The following is a 14,617-nucleotide window of genomic DNA, read 5'->3' on the forward strand; positions in this document are numbered from 1 at the left end:
AATCTTTACTTAAAGGTAAAGGGACCTCTGACTATTAGGTCTAGTCACAGACAACTCTGGGGTTGCAGCATTCATCTTGCTTTATTGGCCAAGGGAGCCGTCGTACAGCTTCTAGGTCATGTGGCTAGCATGACTAAGCCGCTTCTAGCGAACCAGAGCAGTGCATGGAAATGCCGTTTACCTTCCCGCTGGAGCAGTACCTATTTATCTACTTGCACCTTGACGTGCTTTCAAACTGCTAGGTTGGCAGGAGCAGGGACTGAGCAACGGGAGCTCACCCCGTCACAGGGATTCGAACCGCCGACCTTCTGATCTGCAAGCCCTAGGCTCTATGGTTTAACACCCCAGTCTTTACTTACCCCACCTCAAAACTGCCACCTAAATAAATGCAACATGATGTCATTTTTTATTCTTCATAGGATTTTTAAAAGATGGGAAAATACATATTTGAGGGACAGTAGTTTGGGATTGAACAGTGTAATACTTCACTCCAAGGGTTTTTTCTCTCTGCAATTATACTGCCAGCTTTGTTCTAATGTGGTGCTACTAATGTGGTTCTGACTGGTTCCACAAGTTTCACAGGAATCTACTTGGACCTTTTTGTGATGTAATTAGCAATGAGTGACACAACTTTCACCTCCAATGGCATGTGTTGTTGTTGTTTGATTGCTTTCATTCTTTGATGGGTATGTGCTCCCCTACTGTACAAGATCAACATGGGAACATTCATCTGTCTTCTTTTTAAGTTGCAAATGTCAGCACATTTGTCTTAACCACCTCCATCAATCACGCCCCATTATTTGGCTGAAGCTTTTATTTAGTTTTAAGTAATTTTCTGTTTCTTTGGGGGCTATTCATTCAGCCTCTTCTGTGACAGACACCCATCATGATGTAAAAAGAAAGGCAACTTTGATAGACTACAGAAGGGGTGTTACATCTCCTACTGCCCTCATGACCTGTGCATTGGGTGCAGTACAGCTGACATTTTTAAAAAGTAAAGTCTGATAGGAGTATTGTGCAAATACAAAAATGCAGTTAGGGCACTCTTTAGGCATAAAGGTTCAGAGTGCTCGTGGATTCAGACTGTGTTATAATTAATTTATACTATTACAGAACTGATGGAGGTTGCCTATGTATATATGTGTGTTTTGTTTTAATGTTTGGTGGCTTATACATATCCCAATAAATAAATTCAAATTTATTTCCACCAAATGCAAGAAGCCAGGGACCAGGAGATAAGTGACTTTTAATAGATGGGGGAAAGCGCAGAGATTATGAGGATGGAGAAAATTCCAAGCATGTGAAAGGGGCAAGCAGAAAGGGATGGCAACAATGAAAAAATAGACACACGGGTCATATTAGGACAAGTCTAACGAGAAGGTGCCAAGTGGGGCTGCAAAGTGTAATCATAGCTACAGGGAAGGGCAAAACTGTGAGAGAAGAGAAAGGCAACTGGAACGAAGTGAAAGAAATTAGACAGATGAAAGAAAAAAACAAAGGAAAAAAACAGGATGCATTTGCCTCCCTGGAGATTATGTAAATAACTCTCTTTGACTCACACCATCTTTGGAAGCTGGTGCTGATAAGTGCTGTCAAGCCCTGGGAATGTCCATAGCTGATGCTTTAGAGATAATATAATAAACATAGAACTGTGTGTGTATGGCATGAAACAGCTACTTGGCCAGCTGAGATATTCAAATAACCCAAGACGTAAGGAAGTGCTGCCTCAGTTTCTTTGCTTCACCAGTCCCTACCTCATCCTTGGTGAGGCAGGTATGACTTTGCCCTTGGGAACAAGCAGATTCCCCTTTCTTCCTGCTGCTTCAAGAATTAATAAGAACTCTTAATGTCAGGTGAGAGGCATCATTTATGAACACAGTTGCTAGCTGGATATGCAGTCATTAAGCTGCACATTGATGTGTTGCATAAAGCTTTGCTTGAGACAGTTGCGTAGAAATAGCAAAAACAAAACAAAACCAAAAACCCTTTATCCATTGTAGAAGTTGGATAATAGATGTGATGGGTGAGCTCCTCCAGGCTTGCCTTCTGGCTAACTCAATTTTTCACTGCTTTCTCAAAGAACTGGGAAGAGCTTACCCCCAACTCTTGCTGCTGGTTCTGCCTATGTACTTTAGGCTTGAGCACACTCAGAACAATCCAGGAGCAACCAGGCCTTAACAATAAGGTTTGGTGACACCAGTGAATGCTCACATCACAGTGACCAATTAGAAGCAGGGCATAAGATGCTCAAGTTCAGCTTATAATTGTTGATTGCTTTCTCAGCTGAGAAAGTTTGCATTTCAAAGCCACCTTCAAATTGTGGCACCATTACCAGAAAGCAGAAAAAAACCCTTTCGGAGCACCATCATTTTTATTTAATTTTAAGCTCAACAATCTTTTCCTTTCCATACTGAGCCCGTAAGTTAACTATGGAGAAGAATGAAGGTCTATAGCTGAAAATGTGGGACTTGCAACCCTAGAGTTGCACTTCACATGCTGCCCTAGCCATGTGGCCCTAGAACAAATCAGCCCTGTGTTGAAAGGTGGGAGATTCTGTTGTATACCCACATATACCCATCTTTACATCTCAAGAACAGCCAATATGCTGTAAAAACAATGTTTACAGTACACCAAACTTGTCTCCCAAATGAAACCAACATGGCTGTAGTTTCCTTAAGTAGAACTTGAAGCAATTTGCATTTAGTTTCCCATGATGGAATGGTTTTAGTGTCATCAAAATGTCAGAGATTTTATATATATATATATATAACAAATAATTTTCCTCTCCGCATACCAGCCATCTCATACGAATAGATAATCAGCCAGTGGATAATTTCTGCGGCAAGTGTCAAAGAAGGCCATTCCATTTTTGTACCCTATTAGAGAATCTGCGAAGATTTGTGACTTCTCTTCTGTACTATATTGCTTTAAACTACTACTTGGCATGCTCTTGCACTATAGGGAAGCACCTCTGAGCCTGCACTGCAAGGAGTGGATTGGATTATTCCTCTCTCTCTCTCTCTCTCATTTTAATTTCCTTCCTTGAACCAGTACATTTATTACATTAAAGAATTGCATTGCCTTACTGGGGGCACAGAAGGTCAAATAACAATTTATCTTGCAGTTGCATTTTAATCCTTTTTCACTGAGGTCCCCCCCCCCCCGCCGGTTTTTTAATATCTTTCCAGCCTTAACTTTCTAAAACAGCAGAAGGATACATATGGAGTGTATAGAACGCCATAAACATGGCCATGTGTCCACTGTGCAGTCGTTTGACACCCCGCCTTCTTGTAATGTCACCAGAAGCTGGGATCCCCTGGCTTGAAAAGTCATAAAGCCAAGGCTACTTGAGACAATGTTGGCAAGAGGTGGAACTGCAAGGGTTTGTACTTCTACCTTTGCTTCTCCTTTGGCAACTATTTCCAAACGAAAACATCTGTGTGGTCTTGATAGAAAGAAATCACTCCGAATCATGGCTCTTAAGGTGGGAGCTTATATGGCTTAGATGGGTGCCCTTCTAATGCATCATTATCCATTTTCTGCAAATTCCTTGGAAGCCCTAGAAACATAACAAAATAGTGCAAAGTAATTTAACTTTATTTATTTATTTGCAGTATTTTTTTATATCCCTTTCAGGCAGATTGCACAAAGCAGCTTATATAAGATGATTACAACAACAAGCATAGATTTATTTATTTTAAAGTTACAATAGAAAGGAAAGATGCTGTTGCTGCCTCTTTTCTACTCATCTCAGGGGGAAATGGTCCGTCAGATGACATTGTGGTGATGGTTGCGGGGAAGGAGAAGCCCCTCCACGTGTATTCAAGCTGCATGTATCCTAGGTACAAAATTTGGAGGATCCATGGAGAATTTTGAATTCTTTGGGAACCGAAAGCCAATATCCTTTAATTTGCCAAACTTGGGTCTCCAGCTGTTTTGGGATTACAACTCCCATTATCCCTAGCTAGCAGGACCCAGTGGTCAGGGATGGTGGGAATTGTAGTCCAAAATCAGCTGGAGACTCAAGTTCTGGAAATCCTGCATCAGTCCCTCCAATATGAGACTTGGGTGATCCTGTCCCTATTTTCTTGGGAAGGAAAACACAAAGTGGTCTGATAGAGATGTATGTTCAGGAGGCTTCCAAGATTTAGAGAATGGTAAGTAGGTCGGGGGGGGGGGAATGAAGTGGGAGCGGAAAGCAAGGCCTGAACGACTAACAGTTGACAGGATTTTGGCGGGGCAGATTAGGTTAGGTGGATGTAGCTCACTTCCTTCCCTACACTATATGGGAAGTTATTAAGCTGTGGTTGAATTTCAATGGGTCCATGAACTCGGGTGCAAAAAAGATAAATGAATTCCAATGCAATACAATAAATTGTATGCAGAACTTGGTTTGTGCATGAAGATTCATAACCTCCATCAGATTCTGAAATGGGTCCATGAAAGGTTAAGAACCACTACTATATAGGGAGATTTGAGGGGGGGGGGAATGTTGCATTTTCCCTTTCTCACACATTGAACCTTTCTTCCCCTCTCTATACAGAAATATAGTGGCTATATTTTGATCTGGAAGCTTTTAGTTAGTTCAGGGGTCAGCAAACTTTTTCAGCAGGGGGCCAGTCCACTGTCCCTCAGACCTTGTGGGGGGCCGGACTATATTTTGAAAAGAAGAAGAAGAATGAATTCCTATGCCCCACAAATAACCCAGAGATGCATTTTAAATAAAAGCACACATTCTACTCATGTAAAAACACCCTGATTCCAGGACTGTCCACAGACTACATTGAGAAGGCGATTGGGCTGGATCCAGCCCCAGGGCCTTAGTTTGCCTAACCATGAGTTAGATTATAGTGCAGCTGGGCAGGTTTCAGAAGGGAGAGAATTCCACCTTCTGAAATGTCCCCCCAGCCACCCTTGATGTGAACACACCCTTTATCCAAGTGTTATCCAAGCTTCTGTTCCAGTCCTCCTGGAGCCTTGAGCAGGAACATTCTCACACTTCCAACTTCTGTTTCAGGTCTCCACTTGTATATGTAAAATAGCTAGTCCCAACATTATGTTTTTGCCCCGTTACAATATGACTAAGAAACAGGAGGTAGGGTGAGATGATTTAGATTGCTGTAGACAATGTGGTGCCCTCCAGATGTTGTTTTCATCCCAACTCCCATCAGCCCTAGCCAGCATAGCTAACTGAGGGGAATGATGGGAGTTGGAGTCCCACAACATCTGTAGGGGACCATGTTGCCACCTGCAGTAGATTAAGGACTGGGGCAGTGTGGATGGGGGTGGCTTAGCTACTGCAAAATTGGCGACACTACCCTCATTGGAGTGGTGCCCATGTAGTATGAGTATGTCAAGTGCTTACCACACAGGTGCTTGTGATCCTCATAGGGTCCTTGCACCTTGCAGGTATATGACATATTAAGTTTCAAATGGACACTTAACTGCCATTTCGTGTACTTTGGAAGAGTTCATACCAGGTATATCATAGTGACAGTGTAATGACTGAAGAATGAATGTCTCAAATTCCTTGGAAAAATACTCTGCAGCTATGCAGTTGTTCAAAACTGAAATGAGAATAAATTCCTCTTCTCAAAGGTCTGGAGAGTCATGAGTTGCTTTGGGCAGGTACATGTTTACTTCATTCGGTTGAGCTAAGTAAGTCAGGTTTTGTAACTGACATATTTTTACTTGTGAGCCGCCCCCTCACTGATTTGGTGAGTTAGTGTTGCTGCATCAAGGAATGTACTGTCGTACCTTAGAAGTTGAACGCCTTGCAAATCAGACGTTTTGGCTCCCAAACACAGCAAACCTGGAAGTGATCGTTCTGGTTTGTGAATATTCTTTGGAACCTGAACGTCTGTCACGACTTATGCAGCTTCCAATTGGCTGCAGGAGCTTCCTGCAGCCAATCGGAAGCCATGCCTTGGTTCCTGAACATTTAGGAAGTCGAACGGACTTCCGGAACGAATTCTGTTTGACTTCCAAGGTACGACTGTAATTCCATTTTCTTCTCCAAAATGTGGCATCTCACAAGAACATTCCTCCAAAGTGGATTGACTGCTCTTTGCAAACAAAATTTAGCTAGAGTTTACACGTGACTTAAAATATTTTTGTAAGCGTTCGCTGATATATAGTTGCTCAAATATATATGTTTTATTATATATAAATATATTGTTCCTCCTAGTTGGAGTGCATATGCTTGCCATAGAAATCAATTGCTTGGACACCCTGTACTATACCATTTTTACATCCTTGATTGTGTTGTCATCCTTTATACCACACCAGTGCTGTAAAAGGACTTTTAAAGTCCTTTCAGATTTGGTTGTATGCCCAGGTAGAGGCCATTTTCCATTGCCAGACTACTTTTAGGCAACATCGGTTTGAATGATTGATGCCTCTAATGTATATACTATCTTAGTGACAAGTAAGTCCCAAACCTGTAATCATTTTGAATTATGCACATTATTTGCATAATTTATTATGATATGAACACTTGAGGTTTCATTAGAATTCAAAGGTGGCTTTTTCCTCTTTAGTTAGGAGAAGTAGCAGAAATAAATGAAAAGTTGGGATAAGCAGAGTGGATTTTAGAAGCAATCAGTGTATGTAAGAGGAAACTTGGAAGGCACAAAATGGAATTAGAAGACACAAGGGCTAAAAATAAATAAATTAAAAAATCACCACCCTAGTTATAGGAGCATAAACATCAAGATCCCCTGTAGTATCTGGGCCTTGAGTGCATTTACCTCACATGTTGACAGATTCTATATAACCATGCCTGCCTTTCTCTCACTCTGTCATGGCTGGAGTCAGACACAGGTCAACACGAAAGTCACAGGGCTCAGTGGAATTAACTCTTTATTCAAGCAAGCGACATACAACTCAGCAACCCTTCCCAGTAGGTCTTGCCTTCCACTCTTTCTAAGGCTCCTCCTCTCTCGGATGTTGCCCAAAGAATCTCAGACTTCCTTGTGTCTGCGAACCTCTGGCCTCTGTTCTATTCTCCTCATTTTCCTGTGCATTATTGGAGACCAGGAGGGGAGCTTGTCGCAGCAGAAGGGGGGACATTCCCTGGATTCTTCAGCAGCCACTTGCCTTCCTTCCTCTATTCAGAGTCTGAACTGCTTTCTGTCACCGGCTCTTCCTGCTCACTAAACCCTGTCTCCCCTTCAGCATCCAACCCCTTCTCCCAATCTTCTCCCACACACCGCCAATCCCCAGGCTCTGAGCCTTCCTCTGGAGGTTCCCTTGCGGGTTCCGCAGCTGGTGTGTCCCACCATTCTTTGTTTAGCCAGTCCCTGACACCCTCACTAACATTGCATGTCAATATATAGTTTAGTCACTGAACTATAATGATGCTCCCCAGATGTGTATGATTGCAGTCTTTATGCCCTTTATTTTTTATTTTATCTACTAATTAAATTATTTTTATCTATTAATTAAAACATTTCCAACGAGCCCTATATCAATTTATCTTAGGGTGGAGTACACATGTAAAATAGGGATAGCCAACACAGTGCCCTCCAGGTGATGATGGACTCCAAGTCCCATCAGCCCCAACCAGTATCTGTCAAGGATGATGAGACATCAACAAAATCTGGAGGGCACCATGCTTGCCACCCCAATATAAAACAATAATTCTACAAAGAGAACAAAAACACAGCCAGCCAGCAATAGTAGTCAGACACTAGGCAAATTCCAATACTAAACTGCAACCAGTAAGATCCAAGTTATACGGTATTTATTGAGCATTGTGAAATGGGGAGGGAGAACAGAAGGTGGGGGAACTGCAAAATTCAGAGCCCTGCCAGGCACACAGCAGCAAATTGAAACATGCCCAGCTGCTTTTCATTATGTAACTATCAACATGTGGATAATCTGGGGCTTTTTAAACAGTGCTTCTTTAATCTCATTTCTGTACGTAAGGCTTGTTCACATACAAAACTATGGCTCAGGCTCACACAGTGCCCCCTCCCTCCTTTGGTATTCCTGTGCAGCTATTCCCCACCCCCCACCCCAAATAAGCCTGACTTGTTTTTACATACAAACCTGAGTTTCTGTCTTAAAGCAAACTCTAGTTTGAAGCTGACTTGTTTGGAAACTGACTAGAGCTTGTTTTAAACCACAATTTCTGGTTCCTATGTAACAACAAGCTAAGATACCTTGAAACTGAAAGTATTACAACATACTTTTAATGACACGTTGGGTAGGGGGAGCACTCAATCACAATGCTTCATGCTGGATCATTCTAGTTCTTGCACAGATTGTTAACCATAGCTTTTTGGAGTGAAAAATGAGGTGCTGGTATTCAGATCTTGTCATGGTTGTCAGCCGAAAATGGCTGCCATGGGCAGAAAGAAAGAAAAGGTGGCACTACTCCTTGCTGGTGCTAACCGTGGATTCATGCTACATGTGAACTGGCTAGAATGTGATCAAGACCAGATTATGGGTTTGCACATTTATTTGAATGCATGTCCAACCATAGCTTTATGATATAGAAAAAGACCCAGGGAGAAGTTTGGGTGTTACCTCATGAAAGGGGAAGGGGAAGAAACAGAGAGGAAAACTTGTTCCTAACACCATTGCATTTATATAAAGTTAAGGCAAGAGAAATAAAATTAGAATCGACTCCATATATTAATCACATCTGGCCAGTGATGTGCGCACACACAAAGGTAAAGGGACCCCTGACCATTAGGTCCAGTCTCGCACACAAATAATTATTACGTTAATAATTGCTAGGAATTTTAAGCGTTCTACTGATTTTTTAAAATTTGTGGTCTTTCTACTCCGAATCTTCAGTGCGGAGCAAGCACTTAACTTCTCAGCATCAGCATGGACCTGCAACTCAAAAACTCTTCATTTTCCACATTTACAGCCCAATTCTCTGTACACTTACTCACTAGTTTATAACTCTTAGAAATGAGGCTGCAGCATGTCAGATAAATTGTACAACTATTGATTTAATATTATAATAAAATAAGACTATACATGTACGTGAAGAATATATTAATAATAATCTGTTGCTTCAGTTACTTGTCATAATGCCACCATCCAATTTAGAATGCTTCTGCCAGAATGAAATTTCCATCCCTATGGTCATGTTACACCCTTCTCTTTAACCTCCTGACTAGCTCTTTTCTGCTTCAGCTTACAAATTCCATCCCCCAATGAAATATCTTTGGAGATATCCATTAGATGTGTTCTGAGGTGAGCCAACTTCTCTAGTTCAAATAGATGTTAGGGTGCTCATCCAACTGGATGATGCAATTGGCAGTCCTGCCTAAGGTGTTATATATCATCAGTAATGATGCTTCAAACTGCTTGCATTTGTTGCTATTATAATTATTGTAAAGGACATTGTGTGCCTGTTCGGCGTGTTATTCCCCACCCCTTATTCGGCTAATCAGATACCTTATTTAGATTTTCTTAAAGCAATCGTCTAAGCCCCATTTAACAACATGACCAAGTATTTTCTGAATTGAAAGATCCTCATAGGGCAACAGATCATTACACATGGCCTAATATGAGAGATCTCAAACTGTTAAAAGCCAATCAAGCTGAAAAACAGTGGTCATATATCTTGTTGTGAGCTTTAACAAATCTATGACCCATTGATTTCTACAGTAATAAAATGAAATATTTGCTGTGTGCTGATTATTTACGCTTGTTCTATTTAATTGTAGTTTGAAAATGAGATCATCACAAAGCTGGACCATGAAGTAGAAGGAGGCAGAGGAGATGAACAGTATAAAGTGTTATTTGACAAAATGTAAGTGTTGGTTTAGCAGTGAGATTTGTCTTAGAACATAGTCGAGAGAGATACCAATAAGATTATAATGAACTTTGGAGCCTAGGAATAATTAAAATATGTTAATGATACAAAATATTTAAAATTACACCTTAGTCAAGTGCCTGCTCCCAAGTGTGATTAACGATGTTTTTGTAATTATACTTTCAGTCTCCTGGAACACTGTAGAAAACATAAGTACCTTGCCAAAAATGGTGAAAATTTTGTTAAACTTGTGGTTCGCTTGATGGAGAGACTTCTGGATTACAGAACCATTATGCATGATGAAAACAAGGAAAACCGCATGAGCTGTACTGTCAATGTGCTGGTGAGTGAGAAGAAATAAACTGGCTGAATTTAGAGTGGCTGCTGAATTTGTAAATGTAACAGTGGGGTCTTGCTAGGAAAAATACCTTTTATTATTTTAGCAAGTTAAGAACAACCACAACCAATTTTAAAGAGAAATGTCATGAAATTAGATGCACATAGGAAAAATAGAACTGTTATGATGTTTGACCAAAGCTATTCATCATTTTTTAAAAAAATCAAAAGCGGATTTGCACAATTTTACAATCAGTGTGGCCCAAATGTTCAGAAATTCAGATAAATATGAAAGCTTTTATCTAAGGATGAGGACGCAAGATGAACTTAGGTGTTCAGAAAAGTTTGATAATCAAAGTTTAGATCATTGGGCTTAGTCACGACATACTTGATGCTTTAATAAACTTAGGAATACTTGCAGAATATGCAACTTACTGTTTAAAACTATATCTCTGATTGGTATTTGTACTGCATGAGTGTACTGTTGGTAAACTGAGCTATCGTTTAAGAGGCTATCCGCCTCATTATTTAACCTTTGTGTCAGTAGTAGTGCTATTACTTAATTTGGGGAGGGGAGAGAGTCCGTGGAAGTAGCTATTGATCATGATCCATAGAGTGAAATGTGGATTGCTTTTAGAAGAGACTGCCTGCTTTTCTGAGTAGAATTAGAGTGACAAGATTCTGCCGGTTGGAAACTTTATAGGATTTTTTTTTTTTTTTTTTAAGGCACTAGGATTGCTTCCATTACTTTTTCAAAAGTTATAAAGGAAATTAGAGCAATTTATCAAACCGGAAAAGTTTAAGAGGTTTATTTTTCTAGCTCTTCTCTATAACTTGTATTTGTTGTGTTTGCCTCTATTTCCAATTCCCCAGATCCTCACTTCTGAAGTGTATTAATCCATTTGCAGCATGGGTTTGCTGTCATAATCCATCTAAGTACACTACAAATACAAGGAAAAGAAGATCCAGTGATAAAATCTAACTTCAGTGAAATAGCCTGGTTATTAAAAAATGACAAGAGTCCTGTGGCACCTTTAAAGTGTGCGGGCTTTTTAGAGCCACAGGCTACTTTGTTAGATACAGGAAGAGGAATCTTCATAGGCTTATGTGCAGTGCAGAAGAAACATCAGTGCATGCAAAGGATACAGCGAGCAGGCGGACATGAGGCTTTACTAAGTTGGTCTGTTAGCAAATTGTGTCTCAAATGAGAGATAACGTATTTTTCGCTCTATAAGACGCACCAGACCACAAGACGCACCTAGTTTTTGGAGGAGGAAAAGAAGAAGAAAAATATTCTGAATCTCAGAAGCCAGAACAGCAAGAAGGATCGCTACACTGTGAAAGCAGCAATCCCTCTTGCTGTTCTGGCTTCTGGGATAGCTGCGCAGCCTGCATTCGCTCCATAAGACGCACACACATTTCCCCTTACTTTTTAGGAGGGAAAAAGTGAGTCATAGAGCAAAAAATACGTACTTCATAATGACACTATTGGGGGGTTTTCTTCCAACGCAGTTTCCACCTTCAGGATCGTTATTTTCCATAACAGTAGCCTGTTGTTGATGGAATTACTGTAGCATAAAGTATACTTCACTTTCAGATTTCACTCTAAATTCCATCTCAGTCTGTCGAGGTTGAAAACGTTCATCAAGTTCTTGCTATACTGAAAGTTAGAAGGTGTGACAGCAGGAGAAACATGCATTCTTTTTATTAAGTGAATTATTCCTTACCAAATTAAGCATGCAAAGTGCTCTGTTATTTTCTTTCTCATTAATCCTCACAACAGTCCTGTCAAGTTTTTTTTAAAAAATCCAGTACTTAAGAAAGTATTATATTCAAGAATGTATGATTTATTACCAAAACTACTTTGAAATTTGAAATTTCATTTTAGCACATTATGTTGTTTTGTACATTAGAAAGCCGAGAAAAGCTAATGGTGTATGACTTGAAAATGCCCTACCCTGAAAATACTGAATCTCTGCAGTAAAATGTAAAGTACTATTTGCAGATTTCACAGTTATAAGAATGTATGAGCTCCTTTAACCAGGAGCAAGTTTCATGTCACAGTTTGAGGCTAATGTTACGTGGCTATGAGTTTCTAATATAATAAATATGCCTAATATATGTATGGCTCACTGACAAATCTCTAATGTCTTCTTTTCTTGTTCCAGAATTTCTACAAAGAGATTGAAAGAGAAGAAATGTACATAAGGTTTGTAAACCTAACTTTATTAGACATTGTGTTTCTTATAAAGCAAGAGGGCTGTGGGATTGCACTAATAAAAGGAACAGATAATCTGTTCTGCTCACATGAGTCTGTAAGATTAATTAAATGTGTTCTTTCGTTCATATGCCCAATATACAATTTGCATTTCTGACTGTTCTTACAATCTTCAAAACTGAGTCTGTGTTCTGTTAAGAGAAATGCTAGGATTGGTGTGGCTCCTCTTGTTTTTTTATAATTAGGTTGATTTTTAAATGTTTAAATATTTAGGATATTGTATATTTTAGGTATATATAGATGTCTAGTCTCATGGATTGCTTCCACACCACTTTTCTCCAGAATGGAATCATTTGTTGCTTAAGGTTGTATCCCACATGAATCATACTTGAGTAGACCCATTAAAATTGATGGACATAACTTAGGTCCATTACTTTCAATAAGTCTGTTATGAATAAAACTTACTTTTTAATAGAGAATCCAAGAATTGCTAGTGATTGGTTGCTTCCCTGTCTTTTCTATTTGTCTTCTCATTCTATTTGTCTTCCCCGCCCCAACCTGGGGTTTTTTGTAATTAAAACACAGCTGTACTGGATAAAACGTGAATTTATGTTTCTCCCTTCTACCAGCCTTTTAAGTAGCTATTTTTCCTCTTTTTCCTCTTCTTTCATAGGCACTGTTGCTTCTTGCATACTGGCCCTTTTATTTTATTTTGTCGTCCCCCCCCCTTCACTGAAATTGTTTCTGTTCGTTGCTTAGGGGTGCAGGGGGGTGTTTTAATTACTTGATTCCTCTTTGCAGCTAGACTGATTGCTCATTAATTTTTATTGTACTTTTTATTGTCCCAACTGCATTCTCCCATTCTCTGGTGGGTAGCAAAATCTTGTATCCCCAGGATAGGCTACTAATTACCAAAAGGTTTTTTATACCATCTGACTACATTCCTTTGAGCAAATCTTCAGAAAGGTATAGAACATATTTGAGATAAAGCCTTTTATGCATTTGTAGTTTCCATTTTGACCATGCATATGTTAAGAGAAATTTTAGAGATTTTTTAAAAATAGATTTCTTTCCCCTTTAACAGTACAATCCTATGCATGTCTGCTCAGAAGTAAGTTTCATTGAGTTCACTGGGACATATTTCCAGGGAAGAGTGTATAGGATTGTAGCCTTAGTTGTGGTAGCAATTTAGCTAGGGAGTCCCCAGTGGTTTTCTTGGAGGGCTTCTTGAAACAACAAATTAACTGTCCATTTTAGGAAAGACACACATTTATACCAACATCATAACTTTTTTGTTGCATATCTCCAGACACCAAGCTATCAAAAAAGAGTTTCAGTTTTATAGACACTGAAGTTACAACCTTATAAAATGCACGAGTACATTATTGTTTGTTGTTGAGTTTCTTGACATGCTGTGTGCTACATACTGATCAGATGAAATAAAATATGAGTTTTAAAGTACATCAGTTATATGTTGTTCTATTTGAGCATAGGAATCTTAACTGCTAAGCCCTTTGACCTTGTTTTATGACATTACTGAGAATTTATTTTAATTTTTTACTTGTAGGTATTTGTACAAGCTTTGTGACCTGCACAAAGAATGTGATAACTACACTGAAGCTGCCTACACTTTACTGCTGCATGCAAAGCTGCTTAAGGTATAATAGTTCGGATGTACTGTCTTTAAGCATTTGTTTTGCAAGCTGCAAGATCGCTGAGTCTGAAACACTCCCTTGTAAAACGCACTAAATGATTCAGAAAAATTGAAAGCTTAGGTCTAGAATTGCAGCATTTTTGTGGGACAAACAAAATATGAATGCGGATTGTTAGTCAATGTGTGCTTTGTCATCTGCCGCCTACCAGCACTGTATAACATTTGAAGGGCCTGGGTTGGTGAAGAAACTTTCCATACAGTTCTCAGTATTGATGAGATTCAGAACTAGAGAACTTACTGTTTTTCTAACAGCCCATTCTCTTATCCACTGCTTAATTCAGAGAATTCAATATCTTTTTGATACTGAATTCATCAGCAGAAGGGGGAGCGAAATAATTATCAGAGATTCCTCCCTAAAAGATGCTCTAAACAGACCCTCAACCATCCAAACCAAATTTTGATGCAGTACAGATGCCTGCAGAATCTCCAGAAATTTTCTCCTTCTTCCATTCTGCTGACTGATGTCTTGTGGAGCCGTATTGAACCAGAGGAGGTTTCTAGTTAAGCTAGATATGTTCTGTTAAGACAAAATAATTACTTTTTCCAATCCTTTTTGCATTGTACATTCATG

The 14,617-nt window shown here is 39.6% G+C and overlaps 1 protein-coding gene across 4 annotated transcripts in view; it reads left to right on the plus strand.

The window, feature by feature from the left end:
• DOCK1 (dedicator of cytokinesis 1) overlaps nucleotides 1-14,617 on the plus strand; it is a 359,825-nt gene that overhangs the window by 281,732 nt on the left and 63,476 nt on the right. For all 4 annotated transcript variants that reach the window (XM_083439577.1, XM_083439579.1, XM_083439580.1 and 1 more), the window contains exons 34-37: nucleotides 9,690-9,775; nucleotides 9,965-10,121; nucleotides 12,283-12,323; nucleotides 13,900-13,990. In XM_083439577.1, coding sequence (XP_083295703.1) covers nucleotides 9,690-9,775; nucleotides 9,965-10,121; nucleotides 12,283-12,323; nucleotides 13,900-13,990 — 375 coding nt within the window. The remainder of the gene's footprint in view (nucleotides 1-9,689; nucleotides 9,776-9,964; nucleotides 10,122-12,282; nucleotides 12,324-13,899; nucleotides 13,991-14,617) is intronic.

Source organism: Podarcis tiliguerta, assembly GCF_965153285.1.
Source record: "Podarcis tiliguerta genome assembly, chromosome: 5".
In the NCBI taxonomy this organism is placed as follows: Eukaryota; Metazoa; Chordata; class Lepidosauria; order Squamata; family Lacertidae; genus Podarcis; species Podarcis tiliguerta.